The 21,129-nt window shown below is 38.6% G+C and overlaps 1 protein-coding gene across 1 annotated transcript in view; it reads left to right on the top strand.

The window, feature by feature from the left end:
• Nucleotides 1-3,157: 3,157 nt before the first annotated feature.
• The window catches only part of zgc:162952 (PKc_LIMK_like_unk domain-containing protein), a 28,364-nt gene continuing 10,392 nt past the window's right edge, over nucleotides 3,158-21,129 (top strand). Inside the window, exons 1-4 of the mRNA XM_062417218.1 lie at nucleotides 3,158-3,179; nucleotides 17,425-17,615; nucleotides 18,079-18,200; nucleotides 21,019-21,067. Of these exons, the coding sequence (XP_062273202.1) occupies nucleotides 17,436-17,615; nucleotides 18,079-18,200; nucleotides 21,019-21,067 (351 nt within the window). The 5' untranslated portion in view covers nucleotides 3,158-3,179; nucleotides 17,425-17,435. The remainder of the gene's footprint in view (nucleotides 3,180-17,424; nucleotides 17,616-18,078; nucleotides 18,201-21,018; nucleotides 21,068-21,129) is intronic.

Raw genomic sequence — 21,129 nt, 5'->3', positions numbered from 1 at the left:
ATTTTAAAAAATTAAGGCCAAAATCGAAGCAGCAGAGGCTGAGATATCCTTACTGTCTCCTTTCCCGTAATGCAACTCAACTTTATATAATTTTAACTCCATACCCCAGTTTATAACAAAGGCTTTTTTTTATTAAATTGTCATCTTCAAACGTAAGCCAGCATTAGTCGATTTATATTCGTTTTGACAAAGTTCCAGTGACATTATACAATTCACAGGCTGAGTAGTGCTCATTACGATGGAGTTCCTACTTTAGAATAATTGGTTTTGGTGGATACCTGCACACTTATTGGCTGTAATGGTTTAAATACTATCTCAGAAACTTATAAAATAAATTCGGGACTAAACACTAAATACCGTAACGTTTGTGTGATGAAAATGAACAAATGTACAACTAACAACTTCATTTTGACACAACAGACACACTATTTATACTGATGCAACCTTTATGGTACATTGTTGTAGATGCACTGCACAGCTCAGGATGGTGTGCTCTGCAGGAACAGACAAAAGCCACGTCAGGTTCATTGGGTTTAAATTGAACTGTTATGTGACCAGGGCTGTACTTAAAGAATGATATGCATGCAATCTACTGTATGTTAGAGCAATGCAGAAAATATGTTCAAATCTAAACTTTTGAAACTGACAGGCACAGGAGTTCTCATGAGGCCTGAATTTAGTGATTTTATACAGTAGTGCCACATCAACCTCCAGCTTTATCAGCTTAAATTTGCCTGTGTTGTCGTGTTCCTCTTCTCATTTCACCATGTAAAGCTCTTCTCCATTCTCCATAGAGTGTCCATTCTGTCTGTTATTTGTGTGCCTTCTGTTCCAGTCTATTCATTTCCCACACTGACTGAGTGGGAGTTTATGCTCTGGGCCTGAGCTCCCCATTGTTCAAAACACTCCCACCTCTGCGCTGTGTTTTATCGAGATACTTCTGATCAACAGCTTTCAGAACACATTTCATGTTGCCATTAGAAGTCATTATATACAAATGTTTTGACTCAGTGCTCTTATTGTGAATCAGTGGTCCCCAAAGTGGGGTTTGAGGGCCAAAGAGGGTCATAGTCAAGTGGTTCAAAACTGGTTTATATAATTAAACCTCTGCTATAAACAATATGTACAAAAACACACAAAATAGCCCTGTGTGAAAATCTCTACCAGGCTTCCTGCTGCTCAGCTGCGGCTAGCCTCCTCTCATCGTGGGTGGAGTCACATCCACCGACGTGCTGGTGAAGCTGGTTCCTAAGACAACCCATAAAAAAACATGCATTCGCTTTTGCGGGGCTTGTTTGAGCACATCCAGTGTGAGGTGAGCTGCAGGAGGCTGAGTGAGCGAGTGCAAGAGGTGCGTTAAACCCACCACCACTTCCTGCACTGTTAACTAACTAGAGCGGATATATGATGCAGAAGACTTCGTTGGCACTGTAAACCTGACCGGCATTTCTCCCCCCCTTTTATTCCCCCCTGCAAACGGCGGACAGAATTCATGTGAGTATATGACAGTACAATCCATTGTTGTCCACTATGTTTGTATAAAGTTGAAAACAGGCTGCCACAAACTTAAAAAGAATATTGACAGATGTTATACAAGAGAGCAACATCTGGATTCTGTTTAGAGATCAGTGCACGAAAGATAAATATAGAAATGCTTAACTCATCAATATCAGCTGGAAACAAAGACCTACAGAGTCATTACAAACTTACTGTTGACGACAGTAGACAGTATACAAATATTTGCAGTGATACTGTGAAGTTTTATAGTGGTTCCCAACCTAGGGATCGGGACATTCAAAGCGGTCGAAAGATAAATCTGAGGGGTCCCCAGGGATAAAAAGAGGAGAGAAAAGTAATCAGAAAAGGCAGTGCAGACCAGTAGGGGTTCAGAACTGTCTGTGTGGCATTTACTTTGTGGTGGTTCAAGTCATTATTAGAGCCTCAGTGATTAGTTGATCGATTGACTACTCTGAGTCATTTTTAGGAAAAAAACTTAAAGCTCCTAAAATGAGAATATTTTATATACATATGTGTGTGTATATATATATATATATATTAGACAGTAAATTATAATCTTTGTTTGTGGACTACACAAGATATTTTAGGTGGCATCCTGAGCTTTGGAAAACATAAAAAAAATGTAAACATTTTTAGATATTTTATAGGCTGACTGACAGATTAACAGATTAATTGATTATGAAAATTACAATTTTTTTTAATTTTTTAAAAAAATTATTTTTAGCAGAGCACTTAATCTTCCCTATTTTAGTTCATTCTTGCTGCTCTCGTCTCCCTGATTTCCAGCCACAGCAATAACATGTACTCAGTGAGAATGCTCTTATAAACCCTGTACACTACCTGCCCAACACCAAACAACACATATACACAGTTAGTTGTAGACTGGCTGGGAAACATAGTGGAGCATTTAGCACCTAAAGAGCAAGAAAGCTAAGTTTATGTGAGAAGGAACATTCATTCATGTTAAAATGTAGAATAATGTTGCCACATCAACTTTTATAAGTTGGTCAGTTTCTGAAAACAATGGGCAAAATGAAAGGACTGTGTCACAATTAGTTTTAAATTTTTCTCTACTTTTTCTTATAAAATGCTAACTTCTAAAATCCCTCTATAGAAACTATATGAGAGGTGAAATATACTGTTTTAGTTGTACTCATCACAAATTTGTCATGAGAAACCCAAGGTTGGGAACCACTGTCAGAGAGATAAAACATCTGTAAGATAATTTTATTATGCTGTTTATATTTATAACAGGGGAAGATCAGATTATAGATCATTGTCTTTCCTTGAAGACATCACCTTAATATGATTTGAAACCTTTGGGAGAATGATTTTGGGAATTATACATACAACAGTCAATAGCTGTCTCACATTAATACTGTCATCTGTCACCTGGAAATTAACTAACCTGTGACTTATTCCAATTAAACACTGTCTGTTGTCAGTGACTTCATGTCTGCCAGTCAGTCGTCATGCTAGTTTTCAGTGTTGCTTGCTTGACGGCACATGTTTTGTTGTTGCTCTTTGTAAGTCCTGTGTTTGTGCTTTTGCTGATTTGCTGTTGCATGTATGTGGTTCCTCCTCAGTTTCTGCACAGAGAACTCTGGGTTTGTTCCAGCTTCCACACAAGATGCATATGAATAGCTTATTAAATCAATGGAGTAAGTATTGAGAGATTCTGATACTTTCCAGCTCTTCTTCATAGTGTTTACATTGTATTTCCTGTCACTAAATGCATGAAATTACCCAGGAAAGTGATATTGATGTCTTATACCTGTTTAAGATATGTACACTCACTCAGAGGTAGGTGACAAACTGAAGTTATGTGACACTGAAGTGAGAAACCACAACTCCATCACTTGTCCTGAGCTGTGTGTGTGCATTGCTTGATGTCTGTGTCTCACATCCATCACAACAGTCATGTGTTAAATCATTGTGTCTGACATGAACTGGGGCTTTAAGCAGGTGAATCTGCTGTACAGTAAATTGTGCGTAGCTCTGCATTGTTCTGAAATAGAAAAACCATCGCTCAGCATCCTGCCTTTCTAAGATGGTGTGTCAGAGAAGTGTCCTGTTACCTGCCCTCCATGGGAAACACATGGTGTACAGGCTTAGGTTATTGTCTTCTCTCTTTTCTTTTCTTTTCTTTTTTTTTTACCTCTTACAATTCCTGTTCAGAGAATCTGTTCTATGCCTAAGCTCAAGTTAAACAGTATTTCTTTGTAGTATATAAATGCATACAGTTGTTTTTTTTCTTTTGTCCTGGGCTTCAGGGATTGTTCTCTTGTGCTGTTTGATTAAACAGAAACAAGCCACAGCAGTAGTACAAAAGGTATCAGATTGCGTCAATCCAAGTCCAAAACAAACACCTGCATGCGATGAATTTCCATTTTACGCCAAGAAGTAGACCTGTCACAATGACTACTTTTATTGGACGATATATTGTCTCAGAAATAATCGCGATACACAATATTATTGTCATTTGAAGATAATTTTATACCACTGATATAATGATAATATAACAACATAGTAATGTAAGGGGGGCGGGGGGTGGGATTGTAGAGTGTGTGCTACACTTGTGTAAAAACACAGACTGTCATTATGGTTGGGGACAGAGTTATTTACCTTTAATTCTTCTACAGTCTCCACTCAGGACGTACACAGTGAGGAATGGAGGACACTACTTTCTTAGCCAATGTGACATGAATAGCTTCTTAGCTGCTAATGTGAAGTGTGGCAATAATGAAGTCTAAAAAATGACCATGCATACAGGTCATGTCCATGTATCTTACGATAAGTCGATATATAGACATGATGATGTTGATAATTAAGTTATTGTAAGATTAATCGATAATGTCATTATAGTGACGGGCCTAGCAAGAAGCACACTCTTTTTTTAGTGCTTGCTTGTGCACACAAAGGACACTAGAGTTTGTCAGGCTTGTGTGTTTTTATGTGTTTAGGTGAAATGGTCCAAATCGGTAGTTCAGAATATTATGCAGCATTTTACTCTGGGAGAAATTAAGTAAGTTCAGTATGTATAAAAGATCCCTTTCAGACACGTTTTAAGATACATAAAAATACTGAAAATAAGCTAAATTGCCTCAATTAAACCCTTAAAATGACCCCTACTCCTTCAAAAGTTAAACTTCTGTACATGAGATGTCTACTACTTCACTAAGAAGTATATTCTCAGTGTTTGTGCCCTGGAAGTTTCCACATTACACTTTTACATTGCATACTAGACCACAATTGCAAAAACCAAAGTGAATGAATGTGCTAACAGCTTTCAAGTGTCAAACTCTGCACATGAACATACATCACTTTGCAACATCCAAGTGAAACAACACATTTTTTTAGTGGAGATGGGCTTGAAGTAATACAAGGCTATGAAAAAAATTAATGTTTTCCTGAAAACATGGTTATTATTTATGTTTGAGCATCGGCTTTGAGTCATAATTCACCATCTTTTTTATTTACCTTCACGCTGGTGCTGTTCCATGTCTGTAAAGCTTAGTGACAAGATGCATGTTTGACTGGCTGTGTAGGTTGCACCAGGCCTTTGAAAACAGCTCTCAGCACACCATCTGTGTTGTCTGCCTCCGCTCTGAGACAGGCAGGTTTGGATTTATATGCAGACTTGTTGTGGGAGTCTGTGCTGTAGATGGAGGGAGGGATAGAGAGGGAATCCTAATGAATCCTCTATACACTTCTCCTGCTTTTGATGCTGATGTGTGTGTGTGTGTGTGTGTGTGGGGGGGGGGATTTGTCAGGGATTCCCTCCAGCTGGGGATCACACTTATCATAAGCAGTGTCCTGTCCTTACAGCCCTAAGCCCTCACTTCACAGATGGTAAACTGAGAATAATCTCGGCGTGAAAACACAGATGAATCCTGTCAATTTCACATCTTTTGCATCTTTGTGATTTCTCGCTGTGCGCCGTCTGCGTTCTGTGTTTTCCATGAGAGGTTTTGGGCGTAACTCACCACAGGCAGCATGCTACTGTAGGGCAGTTCCTTCCTATTTACAAAACCACACTCATCAAAGACTAACACACTGTAGCTTAATGGTGTAGTTCAACATTTTGGAGATACACACTCTGTCCAAGCGTGAAGATGAGAGGATATCAAAGCTCACTTCAGCCTTAAAGGATGATTCCAATGTTTTTTAACCTGGGTCTTTTTCTCATTTTTCCATCGTGACTATGAGTCATATTAATTTTCTTCTCCCAACACCATTGTAGAGAGTATTTTGATATCTATATTCTATTATGTGTTTATTCCTATTAAGTGTGTGGGTGTGTGTCTGCGTGGGTATGTTACAGTATGTTTTACTGTGTGTTTTATTGTTTCCTTAACCTGGCCAGGGGCTGGCTGCAGATGGAAATTAGCTACTAGCTAAATCTGGTATTGTATTTTGTACATTGTCCCTTACATTAAAAAAAAAATTAAAATAAATTAAATTAAAAATAAATTTAAAAAAGATTCAAGAAAGGTATTTCTGGGAAAACATATATCAGTGCAAGCCAAACGAAATACCATTTAAACTACACTCCCACCTAAAAAACATATAAAAACATATTGAAACATATAATAAACAATATTACACATTACATTACATTTTTTAAAAAGCCCTGAGGACATATTAAAAGTGCATACAAGACCTGTGCAATACATTTAAGTACCTTACAGCAGTAGCAGCAGATTGTATTTTGTGCAATAATCCAGATAATGTTCAATAATGTACATAAATCATCTCTGAGATGGCATGACGTAAACAGAAAACAGAAAGTAGCCATTAGCTTTTTTAGCTAGCTTCATAGGAATCTACTCTAGTGCTGCAGCTAATAGTTATTTCCATTATTGATTAATCTGAACATTATTTTCTCAATTAATCATTGTTTCAAGGTGATGTTGTCAAATTTCTTGTGTTGTCCAAAGATATTCAACTTGCCAGCTAACTAAGCTAAAGTAGCTGCTGACTCACTTTCAGTCTTTACAAACTTTGGTTCCTCTTTTTTTCAGTATGAGTGCAGTTAGCTACAACAGCTAATCCAGCGGAAAATGTCTGAATTTACATTTGGTCGGCCTCAGAGACAGGTGTTGAAATTATTTATGTACAATTAAACTTTACTCGTAAAGCTGTAGAAGGTTCGTGCTGCTATGTTTTGCTGGAATCTGTATCTCCTGGAGCTCTACAACGGAGATAGCAAGTGCTAACATGGATGGATAGCCTAGCTTAGAATAAGTCTAAGCCTATTTCTATATGTAAATGTGTGAATTTAATACTTTCTTTGTTTAAACGCTACATAAAAGGGAAGGTTAAACACAAATTGTGGTTTTAGGGGGAAAATATGTGTTGAAACTTTCTTTCTTGTCTTTCTTACACTTTTGACAAAGCTTCCAGTAGCTGATTTTAACGACTGGCTAAAGCTAACAGCAGCTAACAGCTACTACTGATCTAGCTGTCATTGGATGTTTACTTGCTTCAAATGCTGCATTGAGGAATGTTGGCTCTCTGGGTTCACAGGTTCACATTTTTCTCACATGGCATGAACTTGACAAACATCGTTGACTTGGCTCAAATGTTGGATGAGTTCAGTGTTGTGGTGGTGGGAGGCGGCTGAAAGGGACAGAGATACATTGTGCTGTTTCCACATTTTGTATGACCTCCGACACTGTTTCCAGCCCACTCGCCCATCCCTACAAGTGGTATGTTGTTCTCAGATAGGATTTTTCTCCTCTGAAAAAATATAGAGTTCCTAATGTTTCCTCAAGTGGTCAGAGTGTCACTCTGTTGTGTGCTAAAATCAGCAGTGTTTGTTTGGATGCCACATATAACCACTGTGGGACATACTGGCCGATATGGGGGAGAATTCCCAGATGCCTTGAATGCATCTGAAATAGAATGATTTCAGTTTTTTACACGAGTTTTCAATGTATGTAGTGTTTAATCCCTACAGTATACAAAGCACATCCCTGCATGTTAACCATACAGTCAGTGCTTGGTCTCTTGTGTCACATGTGCCAGCGAAGGGGCCCAGTAGATATATGGTTACAGTCAAGCATCGAGGGTTTTCAAAAGCTTGAACGAGCTTGAACACCCACAATGCCAAGCTGGTTTTAGCTGAGCAGTCCTATTTTAAGATGTCATATTAAAATAATACATGTTGGCCTTGTTGTGCTGGACGTTGATATTTCCAGTGCTGTTCTGGTAGCTCAGCAAGAAGTTAAATGCGTGCCAGTGTAACTAATAAAAGGCTGGCAACCACCTCCTGAGCAGTAATGTATCTAGCTCTCCCTCTATAATACTGTAATGTCCAACAGTGCTGTGTTTATTAGGGGCTGTCAAAAACTTAGTGGTGTGGGGAGGATGGCTGAACCTGTTTCAGTTTATAGAATGGCAAGGCTCTCCCTCACATTATTCATATTTTCTTTGGGGGCTCTTCTTGACTATGAGAAAAATTGCAACAAAAATTATGATACCAGTACAAATCCAAGTACCGTTAAAGTGATACAGATACCAATTGAGTACTACATTCAATACCCATCATGTGAATAGAAGCATTAAATTGCATAAAATGCCATCAAGTCTTCAAATTATTAAGACTTTCAGACAATCAGAATACTTGTGTTGATTGGCTGTGACCAAGTCCATACAAATAGTCATATTTTCTATCTCTGGGTGTAAAAAGGATTGATTGCAGGGATCGTTTGATGGGAGAAGTTTCGATACTACTTGGTATCGATTTATTTCAGTTGATACCTTAAAGGTATCAAGTACCGATACCCAGCCCTACCCAATACCCAATGTATTAGTACAATTTGTTTGTCCAATCAGGAATTTAAGGTGGTATTATCCTTTTTTAAAGCTTACATATATAATATAATATAGTTACTGTATATCCACCAAATCCTATGTTTTCAAAGGGGAATTAGCAATTGGCAAAATTATGATAAATACAACAAAATGGTGTCCCTTGTTTAACCAACATTACAGCTAGCCACTATCTATTGTTTTTTTATCAAGAGCAACCAGATGAACAGAACTGAAAGAGTGAAACAGGCAGAGGCACCATCTCCAAAGCTTCAATGCAATTTTTTTTTCACCTCAGCCTCACCTTCCAAATCATAAAACTGGCTAATCAAAGTATTCTGACTCCCACTCCCCCTCCCCCATCTAATAATTTAGCACATCAGTTACAAGAGATGACCCTTTAAAAGTGTGTCCCAAAACTATGACGTCTTGTTCCTCGGAGCTAGAGTTGCAACAACAACCACATTACTACCTCACCAAGGAGGTGTACCACAGGGCAGATCAAATTACAGCCAGAACACTTATTTTATTGTATCTGAGAGTGTTTCCACCATCATGACAGTTATAGCTTAGGCGTTGTGCGATAAAAACAGGAAACATTGTTTGCCATTTGTATCCGTCTTGTTTAGTTTGACACTTGGATGTTCTGGGAAACAGAGAAATGAAGATCATACAGTGTGAGGTAGCTGATGTTGGCCCCTGAGTTGACCACAGACTGTTTCCAGATAAGAACAAACAGTGTAACCTGAGTTTAAGTACCGTAAATGAAGATAGTGAGTGAGGTCAGCGGAGCGGAAAAACACAGAAGAAGAAATGTATAATGTACCACTTCCTGAGGCAAGGGGTTTTTCCAAGTAAAGACCTACAAGAGAACTGAGTTCAGAATAATTCAAAAGCTCCGATGAACTGGTTGACATTTATATATATATATAATCTAAACTGCTACTTTAAAAAACCTTTGCAAGAAATTAATATAGGTATTTAGGACTGGATTTAGATGCTTTTACATAAAACTGAACTGGGACAAATGAATACCTTCAGATTTAATTAAGATTTCATTTCAGATTGACCAACATTGAGTGTTTAAATACCAGATTTTCAACCTGCCACATAAAGATTTTTGCTTTAAAAAATAAATAAACGTAAGTATAAATCATGTACAACGTAATCCTAAATTTGTACTTCCTTGGTTTGATTAATGTCACTAGCCCTCTGTTCTTTATGCATAGCAAACGTGGCTTCACTTAACATAAAAATGTTGATTTATAAACATTTCTTTATAAAAAAACAACTTATTTTGACCGCTTATGTTTGTTCATCCGAACTCACACTGCATTCTTCTGTATCAAGTACATTGACTAAGTTACTCATATCTTCAAGCAAAACCTTCGCACATATTGCTTTCTAAAGCCAATTATTTTAATGCATATTTGGACACCTCCAATAAATATCTAAAAGCACTTTTGCACTGATTCAGATATAGAAAGATTTTAAAGATCTCAAGCTGAGAAATCAAATACAGGACAAACTCAAGCTTGAAAAACTATCGTGTATGTTTTTAAGCCATTTTCAGACTGCAGTTGTTTGATTTATCCATTAAGGTTAAGTATGTTCAAGTGGTTTGCTTATTAGAGCAGCAGCTTCTATGACACAGTATACCTTTAACGGACAGTATTTCTGTCATGGAGAGCAGTGATTGCATTACCTGTGACCCTGCATCATGCCCTATTCATTAACTGAAATGAAGCTCTACATTACAGAACACTGAACTCACTGGAGTTCTGTGAAAGTACTCCTGCACATACAGTAGTAGACCACTCTTCATAACGTTTACGCGACCAAGTCAATATTGCATTAGTCAGGAAGGGATTTAAAATGATCGAACTGCATGGATCCTTATCTATACAGTTGAAGTCAGCCTCAGGCTTATAGCACAGAGCAGAGCACAGAGGATTGCTATTTTTTAAAGCTGTCATCCAAATTAGTAATGCAGTATGATTTTTGGATCATAGCAGCATAAAGGTCTAGCATGCCAAATGGTATCTCCTACATAATGTTGTGATATAGCCTTTTGAAGCTGATGCACCTCCAAGCTCATTAGGATGCGGTGCACTGTTCAGGTTTGTAACTCAAAAGTAGCATTATATTATTTAACCCTTACATATATTCTGGGTCAATTTTGACCCAGAATCCCCTCATAAAAAGTGTCCATAACAAATGTTGGACCACAGATCTATTTGAAATGTATCAATAGCCAATCTGACTGATCAATAAATTGGTGATTAAACCTTGATTAAAAACCTTGAAAACAGCTCCTATCACACAATATCATGTCCTATTTGACCTAAAACATGAAAATATAACAAAGCAATAATGATGGAAATATATTTTTTTTGTAAAGTGAAAATAACAAGAACTTAATGGAACTGTGGGGTTTATTGTATAACCATTAGAGCCATCAGCCTTCACTGCTACATCATAAAAAGAAATCCTCATAACTACTATCTTATTAAAACTATGAACTATTCATTTCACTAAAACACATGTCAATAGATACGGAGATAATTTGACCCAGAACAGCCTCAATGGACCAATGGATGGAACATTTGTAGCACCTAAACAAAAGTATAACAGTCTAAAATATGTTCATTATTGTGCATTTTTGGTCACTTTAGGAAAAGTCGTAAAATTTCAGAGTAAAAGACATTTGGGGTGTTTTTAACGCTGTCAAATGTCATAACGGGTCAAATTTGACCTGAACAGTGTGTAAGGGTTAACGTGTAAACATGTGGTTAATGTTCTCCAATAGTGATGTAACTCTGCATTGCTGCTCTGTCGACCACCAAGTTGCAGTTGACGCCAGAGGGGGAGCCACAGATATGTGTGGTCCAGCTCCGGCTGTCCCCTTATTGATCTGGTGTCAACCCATCTGACATATCACAGACCCCTGACCCCCCTCCCGCCATGGCTGCCCCTCAGAATCCTGGAGATGAAAGCAGAACTTCGGGGGGGGGACGCTGTGGCTCTGAAACGAGTATCACCTCGCTTTGGAAAATCCATGAAGCAATTAACAGCTACTGTGGCTTGGCCCGGGCCGGTTTAAGTGCTCGGCTTTAAAGCATTAGCCCGCCGCCAAAAATGTCATGACTCGAGGGCTGTTAAAGGCAGATTAATGTTCTGCTGTGGTGGAGTTGCCCTCATCGCCCGCATACTTTATCCCTGAAGTCACCGGGGCTCTGAGGATGCTGTTATCCACACCCAAGCTTAGACTAGAATGTCAGTAAGAGACTCTGCTGGCATTCATTTCCAGTTCTGTTGTGGCTTGCACCTGGAAATGACCAGTTTTAGCCAGTTAGTGTGTTGTTGTCTGGGAAGGGTAGCGTCTCATCAAGTTCATTAAAACTTGCTGCATTTGGTGTAAAAAAAGGGGAAAGCAGACTGAGTCATCGATGGTGTGACTTTTATCATTTCAGTGTGAACTCCTGAGTGAGTCACCACCTTGACGTCACCTAATGACGTGAGTCTCTGTTTGGGAGGTGACACGGCTCTTCGGGGGCTGCTCAGAAGTCATTGGTCTAAGTGCATAGACACACACACACACACACACACACACACACACACACACACACACACACACACACACACACACACACACACACACACACACACACACACACACACACACACACACACACACACACACACACACACACACACAGGCACACACCCTCTGCTTTGAGCTAACATCACATCCTAGTCTGATGTTTTGAACATTCCCCAGAGAGAGGGCTTGTGTTGGAAAATGGTTCTCTGGAGGAGAAAAAAAAAATCTTTCGCTTTGGTGTGAACTGATTTTGACATTCCTTATCAGCTAGGACGTCACCGTGGCGATGGCCGGCTCTGATATTTCTAGTGGTCAGCCGCAGGTCAAACTCACAGAGGGTTGTGATAACTTCTCTTCACCACAGATAGACATGTTTCCTGGATGTTGCTGATATGACCTTCCTATCCCATGTGTGAAAAAACACAAACGTCAAATGAATGTCTGCTGCTATATACCTCATTAAATCCATGCAGTTGTGTAAAGCTCTTGATATGTCTGGCTAGATTCTTATTATGTTGCCTAAATGTGCAGTTTCTGTCTCCAGAAAGATCATAACTAGTGGTAAACCCAAACTGCAGGCTACAAAATGTTCAAAAACCTACGCATGATGTCACAGATGGGGTATCCATGCTTTTCTACGGTGTGTGGTCATGATGTGCTGGTGTGGATGGAGCTAACGGTGGATGGGAAAAAGCGAGAGATGGAGTAAGAGACAGATCCTGGAATAACAAAATATTGGATGAGAAAAAGGAAAGGAAGCACAAATTGCAAACTTCACTTGTCAAATGGAAAAGAAAAAAAAATGCTGTGGGAAATTATGTAATCAGGCTGACATTAATGCTTGAATTCAGCATAGCTTCATTTGTTTGTGTTGACATATCATTATTAGTATATGAGGCTGTAGTATATGAGCACAACACTGATGTTTTATCACCTTTAATAGTGAATGTAGTCAGTCTGATGCAATCAGTGGCCTATTTCCAACTAAAGTGGGGAAAAAAGTCAAATAAATTTGGTGCCAGGTCCTGCTTACCATGGTGACTGGAATGCTGGAATACCATCATTGTCTCCTGTACTCACCAACTAGCTGCTAACTGTGTCTGTGTGCTATTGGGTGCTGAGCAGGAAGTGTACAGTGGGTTTATCAGAGCATCTGCTGCCAAAGAACAAAGTGAGAGTGACAGTAAGTTACATGTAAGTTGTGGGCCACACAGCTGGGTGGATAAGTAAATGGCACTCGAACAGGATTAAACAGCATTTGCTGAAGACTTTTTGCAGTGACTGATTAAAGCAGGGGTGTCAAACTCATTTTAGTTCAAGGGCCACATACCACTCAATTTGATCTCAAGTAAAACCATTGCATAATGACCTACAAAACAGATGAACAGCCTGAGATGTCCTAAGAAAAATGAGTGCAATTTCAACAATATTATGTTTCAGTTTTTTCAGAGAGTTGTATTCTGGTCAGAGTGGGGAAAAAACCTCTGAAGCAGCAGAAAAATTGGAATTACTTTTCTGCAATTTTCATACTTTGCAACGTTATCAAGTGGGCCAGACTAGGACCGTGGGCTGTATGTTTGAGACCCCTGGATTAAAGGTACCCTGTGGATTTTTTTTCACCACTAGTAGCACTATGGAGCAACGTTTTATAGTGTTTTTAATGCATGTATGCGAGCGTGCATGCAACAAAGATTTTATGGCATTCTACTGAATTGCAGCAAGGTGATACTATAAAACTATAAAATATTATAAAACTAAAAAGACAAGGAGACAAGACAAAGCAATGTAAACAATGTAGGTTTTTTTTTTTAAATCAGCTTTGCAAATGTTGCATGAGGTATCAGTGGCTTTCAACTTACTGTTATTTCTAGCACCTATGTGTTTCAAGACAAAAATGTGTTCATTTGGAACAAGTGATGCTGGGAAAGCCAACAACACTGATTCAGGCAACAAAAAGGAGCATGTTAATGCGACAGATTTAAGGCCATGTGATGCTCATCAAGCAAACACATCAGTCAAGACCAAAATATGAAGAAGAAGCCCATCTTCCTTTGACAATATATGAGAAACTTCTGTTTTTTGTGCATCAAATTTTGAGCAATTTGTGCAAAGTTTAACTTGAATTTTTCATTTGCAGGGCAGAAACAGATATAAAACATGCATCGAAAGAAAGCTTTTGTTCTTAATCATGTTATTTCTATTCAATTTAACAGGATGCTACAGTACTTCCAAAAGGGAAGTACAACTGAAAGAGTTTAGGAACAGCTGCTTTGAAATATAGGTCTGTTTTCTATAATGCAGAGGGAGAGGAAGGAGAAATGAAGGATTGAGACAGTAGAAAAAGAGAGACAGAGACAGCTAGATGATAGGGCTGCACTGTAAGCGTTTCTCTCTGACAGTGCCGGAGTTGAGACTGTGATGATTGTTTGGTCCGGGAGCCGAATGAACAAAAGCAGCATGAATAGCCCGGGTTGATTCCCCCGCGGCTTGATTGACAAAACCCTGCCAATTGTGTTAGCGTGTCAGCGTGTGCTTTCCACCGGCGTCAGTGTAAAGGCGAAAGAGACTGTTGTTGTAGAAAAAAACAAACTCTGACTCTTCAGTGTTGTCACACCAGTCCTCTGTGGCTGAAATTAGGTCAGGACTACCCCTGATGAGAGAAAAAAATGGGGGTTTGTAGCAGCTGTAAGAAAGGATGCTTAGGTAGATTCATTTGTTAATTTAGTCAGTAATCACATTGTAAGAGGAAGTGCCAGTTTGAATTGATAATATCTGGCCAGATTACATTTGTTACATTGAAACTATTTGAACCATTTATACATTGATTTTGGATAGTTCAACTACTTATCTGTTACTTTCAGTTAACTATTTAGACATCTGCTCACTGGCTAATTGGTTTTCACACCCTCTGAATCTCAAACCTTGGTGTTCAGGTGTTACAACTAACTGTCAGGAGTCTATTATTAGTATTATTTTTTTCTTATGATGTTTATATTATGTAGAATGTTGTCATTCTCAGAACTGTGTAGCATTAGACCTGTCACGATAACTACTTTTATTGGACGATATATTGTCTCAGAAATAATCGCGATAAACAATATTATTGTCATTTGAAGATCATTTTATACCACTGATATAATGATAATATAATAGCATAATAATGTAGCATTGACCTTTTAATGTTTTTAAGGGGTGTATTTTGTGATATAGGTGATAGATTATTGGTGTTGTGTCCCTTGTGGTATATTCACTTTGATTGTGATGGTTGGTCATGTGACACAAATGTATTTTATCGCACCTGTGTGTGCTTGTATAATTTTGCTGAGCGAACCTGGGGAAGCTGAAGGCTCAAAATAAAGTCACAGTAAAGTCAGTTTAATGTGCGGTGGTTCATTTTTACACTAATTTTAATCAAATTCTGATTTCTGTTTTTTCACATTCGCTCAGCTAGTTCACAATCTTTCCATGTAACTGTCTGGCCAATGCAGAAGTACCCTCTCTGGTTAGGATTCACTGCCGTGGAGTACATTGAAAAAAATGAAAATTAACATCGAGCTCACTCACATCCATACAACCTGTACGCCGATCAATGCAGCACATTTACTTTAATATCATCCTCTTTCATGCCATAATACACAACATGTGTTACATATGAGCCCTTGTCATAAAAGAAATTATACCTACATTGAAGACAAACAGCTCACTTGACCCCCTCTGGACAGTGTCTGCGTTCAGTAACCGGCCCTGTTCTCCGTCGTTCCGACCTCTATTTTCAGCTTCACATTATTCACCTTCTTTGTTTCACTGTGTAAAGTGGAAGCACTTTGCCTCATCCATGCAGCTAATAAGTAGGTGAGTGAGATTAGACCTTTTGTGAGTCCCTCTCTTTCATCCAGGGTTGCTTTCATAAGTTTAAATGCATAAATCACCCTTTCGGTTGTCACACTGTGTTTTTGTGTTGGCGTGATGAGTTTATTATTTTAAATGTAGTTGGGCTGATCGACTGTGTGCCAGTGTATAGCAGATATAGAATATGAATCAGAGTCAGAGAGTACATGCCTGTTATGTTTTAGCAAGATGATGAGGTACAGGAGCTTAAACTGTGTGTGAATAAAAAGTCAATCACTTGAATACATGATGTTTTGTTCCAGTTCATCCTTCATCTGATTAAATTTGGAGCATTTTTCACTCAGTATAACACCTCATTATCCCTTTGATATAAAAGGATGGTCGATCAAATTCCAAAAGCTCGTCACTATTGTTAGCTTGTCAATTGTGTGACAAGTGAACAATAATGTTATTTTATAAAGTCAGCACACAGCCTTACCTTTATCTACAATTTTTCCATATATGGTGTAGAATTCAAAATGCTTCCTATCCAAATTACTTGTCAGATGGTTTGGTGTCATGATTATCTATTCAGCAAGACATCAGCTAACAGAAGAACAATAGTTACTGATAGGACAACAGGACATACAACGGGAAAGGTGGACAGTGATTTTAATAATATAGGTTAAACATAGTGTCATTATTTTCCTGTGTTGAATGGTAGTCCTTATTTCAAACAATGAGAGATAGTCCTACTACCTTGGTATGCAGATTAAAGGCGAAATGTGTGTCAAAATACCATTTTAAGTTAGGTATTCTGGTGCTATAGAGATGTCCAGGCCTATACATCATATTCTAGAGAGTTAAGAGAACATCTTTGTTTGGTACAGGTCCCTACACAAATCCCACCATAATCCTATTAAAAGGTTTTTCAATCAAAATGAGAATAATGATGTGAACATTATCAATTCATCTAATAGTGTAAGTCATATTGCAATTGCAATATCAGTCAAAATAATTGCAATTAGAAATCTTCATTACTAATAAACATATCCAATAAAACTACTTTCAGCTAAAGTAGTGGTCCATATGACCTGTTCAAAGCACATTCTGTCGTTCAAAGGTTGGGTCCAAAAATTCATTTTGGACCAGGTCTACTGAGGACAAGTAGACCTGATCCAAAAATGTGGTCGAACCATAAAGACTCAAATACAGAGAGAAAAACCAAAAATAGCAGCAATACATTTCTTTTTTAACGACTATGACTCACCATGTTATCAGAGCTGACACAGACCCATGGTAAAACATGGGGACCCCACGAGTCCTGGGTTGGGTTTTGGTTACAAGGAGTGGACCCTTGAAAAGAAGTTTAGCAGCACAAACTAAATTCCTTTCGCCTCCTTTGTATTGGGGAGAAGAAATCTCAGATATCTCGAAATGTGGGTAACTAAAACTAAAACTTATAATTTTGTGGAACTAGCCCTTTGACATTGTGTCTTTCTGTTGTATTTGTTTTTCTATAGTTCTAAATTTTCTTGCCTGAAAATGAGTAAATTGAATAAAACCAGCACACAAACTGTCAGCATGTCAAAGGTTCTTTAAAAAAAGTCATGGTATCAACTTTTAAAGGGTAACATGTCTCTCTGCTTTCCCAGCAGACATCTCCAGGATGTGTGATGTGGACGTGTCCTCAGAGCCCACCAGTCCCACCCTGTGCGGTGAGTCTTCAGACAAGTACTACCATGTGGACCGCTGGCAGAAACTCCGCACTGCCGTCCGCAAACTGGAGTTCTGGGAAAACTTCACCTCTGAGCTCATTGGGAGCGGCTTCTTCTCCAAAGTCTATAAGGTATTCCTTCTAGCGTCCTCCCCTCACTTTCTGCCTTGTTGCTGGCCTACGTGTGAACTACCATCAAAGCTTGCTTTGTTCCAGCCACTAATTGGGACATTCTTGCCATTCTTTGATTGGCCCACCAGCTTGAAGACCATGGGGGCGCAATACTCATCCCCAGCTGAGACCTTACATAACTCCTTGTAAAACCCCAGCTGGAGCTAGTGCAACAAGGAAATCTGATTACTGTACATTCAGGCTTTGTCCCTGATGAAATGAGCTAGAAAGAGGCCACAGGGTGATGAGTAATTGGGGAAGTCAGAGCTCTCATGAGTGAAATCGTGAGGATCTTCTTGGAAACTGCTGTCACACTGTCACCACAGTATCTCTACATCACTTCTGCTAAATCTACTGCTCCTATTACCTCTACTACTTCCACAGTCAGTGCTGTTAACAGACACCAACTCTGTCTGCCACTCAGGTGATGCACAGTACCAGTCGGAAGGTGATGGTGGTGAAGATCTACAAAAATGACGTGGATCAGGACAGCATTGTGCGTGAGATCAGCCTGCTGCAGAAGCTCTCCCACCCCAACATTGTCAGGTACAACTGTTCATGTCCCACTTAGTTTCCACTATGTCCTGAAGACTTCATGGTTAGTCTAAACCAAGGCAGCTCCTCAATATGACTTATATAGACTTCTCAACCCGCCTACACATCACACTCTCAATGTCTCTCTTTTTCCCTCATCTCAACCTCCAAATCTGAAATATGATAGCAGTATTTATAGGTAGGCTACAGTAGTTGTAGAACAGGATAGTGGTAAAGATTTAAAATTTTAAATGAAATTATACTCCGTTATATGATGACCATAATCAATTTAAAGGACTATATTATTTGTAGGGTTTAGTCTGTACTTTACATCATAGCTAAACCCCTTTGGCGTAATTGAAACTTCACTGTGGACTTTTCTTATCTTTCCAGGCATACACTGGCTTCTATTCATTCCCAGTATGATATGAAAATCTATTAGCAGACACTTGAAACTTGACTGAGTTGCGTAATCTATCACAGTGACCATTATGTGAGCCTTAATGCTATAAAACTTACATCATTCTTTTTGGCATGTTAGTTGCACTTTGAAGTGATGTCTGCACTGCTTTACTCCAAACCAATAATACAACTTCAAAAAATTGAAGGTACCCTGTTGAATTTTTGACCACTGGTGGCACTATTAAAGTGAAACCCTGCTTATTTTACAGGGTGTTTTCAAGTGTTGGGGGGTGTTATTGAAATGTGTAAAAAGTAATACAAAGCCTTTCATGGCTCTAGAGGGAGCTGTGTGAAATCTGATAAAATGCTTCACATGATGAAGACTACTGCTGTGTCTCAATCTCATACTTCTGTACTTATACTTTATAGTGCATAAGTGCACTCAATGGTGCACTCAAAATGGTCAAAAACTAAGGACACTTTTCATCCTAAATGATCGCCATCTTGGCTCCGTAGCAGAAGGGGAGGGACCACTTTTCAAACAGGAAGTGGCGGCCGAGGACGTTGTAACAACAGTGAACATTGCCGTGTTATACAAATGCATTATACGTGTGTTTTTACACTAAGCTCCACTATACTGTTGTCAGATATAAGCCATCAGTAGGCTTCTTGGGTTAATTTAGCAGCGTGTAATGATTTGGTACTGCGAACGATAACGCGAATACTAATGCTAGCTTGCTAACACTAGCTAATCATCATTTCGGTGTTTAATTTGAGACAACACTAACCTGTCGAAATTTGTGCACTACAAAAGTATAAACATAATGTACACAGTGTACTATCAGAAGTATGTGATTTGAGACACAGCAGAGAAGTTCGAAAGTAGTGAGGTCACCAGAGCTCTGTAGTCGGCTCCTCGTCTCTGAGACCAGTGGCTCCAGGCTACACCAGCCATAAAGCACAGTCTTGCTGCAGCTGCAGTCAACACAAATGAAATTAGACCTTGGCGCTATTTCACACTGTCCCTGTCATCTACAGCAGTTACATAAAGTGTGAAGCCAGGCAGGCATAATGTTTGCCTAAGCAATCTTATTTTAGCCATTTAGTAAGGTCGCAGCGTTAAGGTTATCAGAGAGCAGCTTATCTGCTGAGGTCACGGCTTACAGTACAGCAGGCTGTGATGAAAGCGATGTGGGAGTCCAATACTGTCAGTACCTGGTACACACTAACCTGCGCACTCTGTGTGGGCTGAAAACAAACACAAAGTGCGTGTAAATGATGTTTGACAAGGCCATTGTTCCCAGGACCAAACGCAATACTGTTGCTTAGGTGGTCTTTCTTTGTAAAATATTACCTTTGATAATAAAATGTGAAAAGTGTAAAAATCCTGTCAGAAGGATGAAAATTAATAAAAAGTCAGTATAAATTGTTATTTCAGCTCAGTGGGTTTAGATTTCTTACTAATTACTTACTTACACAATGAAATACATGTTATCAGTTGTATCATTGCACTATTACACACACCTGGCAGGCAGGACATCTGTCGACATGTTTGTGGACACATGGTCATACAATATAAACTGGAAGCTTAAACAGCAGATTTTTATCTTTTTTCAATGGAACCAGTGAGCTTTTGTTAAATCTTATTCCTCAGAGCTTTTTGTCATCCACAAACTATTAAAAACATATAAATCAGCCACACCATCACACTCAGCGACATGTTCCTTCATGAGTGCACACACACTGCAGTTTGTTTTTACTCATGAGTCACACATACACACGCTGTAATGCTGTAAGAAATACTCCCTAGCACCGAATGTGTATGAATCCACCATTAAAAAATAAACGAATACTGTCAAACCATAAGACAATATGATATATTCATTTTGTGGTTCAAAATTTGGCATAGGCAGGAATTATAAAAAAGAATACTTAAATGGGGTCAGAATATTAACAGTATGCAAGGGTTAAATATTTAAGTCTTCAGTTGCACAGGCTTGGAGCTACAGAAAGAGTAGGGATACAGTTCTGTATTGATGGTATTATTTATTTTGGTCTTTTCATGGGATTTTATGGGTAGAATATATCTTGGCTTTTTATTAACTTGTTTAAAGGTTAAAAATATGGTATGGTTAGTTTCTCTGTGAATCAAGTGGCCTCTGATTGTTAAAAGGTCTACATTTTGTATCTTTCTTAAGTGTGTTTCATCGTTGACTGTAGCTCTTCTTTAAGGCATCACTATCATGATCAACTTGATTTCATACACAAAATGAAAAAACACTATATATCAATAATCTAAGGAACAAAAAATGACATGTCTGAATTTTAAATAAATACTACATTAATAGATTTTTTTGGAACATGCGACTTTAATAATAATAATGATAATGATAAAAAGAAGTAATCAATGTATTTCCTCATATTCTAGATATCTGGGAATCTGTGTGAAAGAAGACAAACTCTATCCGATATTAGAGGTGAGTCGAGCTGCTTTTTTTTTGCCACTTGTGAGTCATCATTACTGTGTATGTTCACAATC

Source organism: Scomber scombrus, chromosome 4 (assembly GCF_963691925.1).
Source record: "Scomber scombrus chromosome 4, fScoSco1.1, whole genome shotgun sequence".
Classification (NCBI taxonomy): Eukaryota; Metazoa; Chordata; class Actinopteri; order Scombriformes; family Scombridae; genus Scomber; species Scomber scombrus.
The sequence above is the reverse complement of the archived record's forward strand: the minus strand, read 5'-3'. Positions and strand labels throughout refer to the sequence as shown.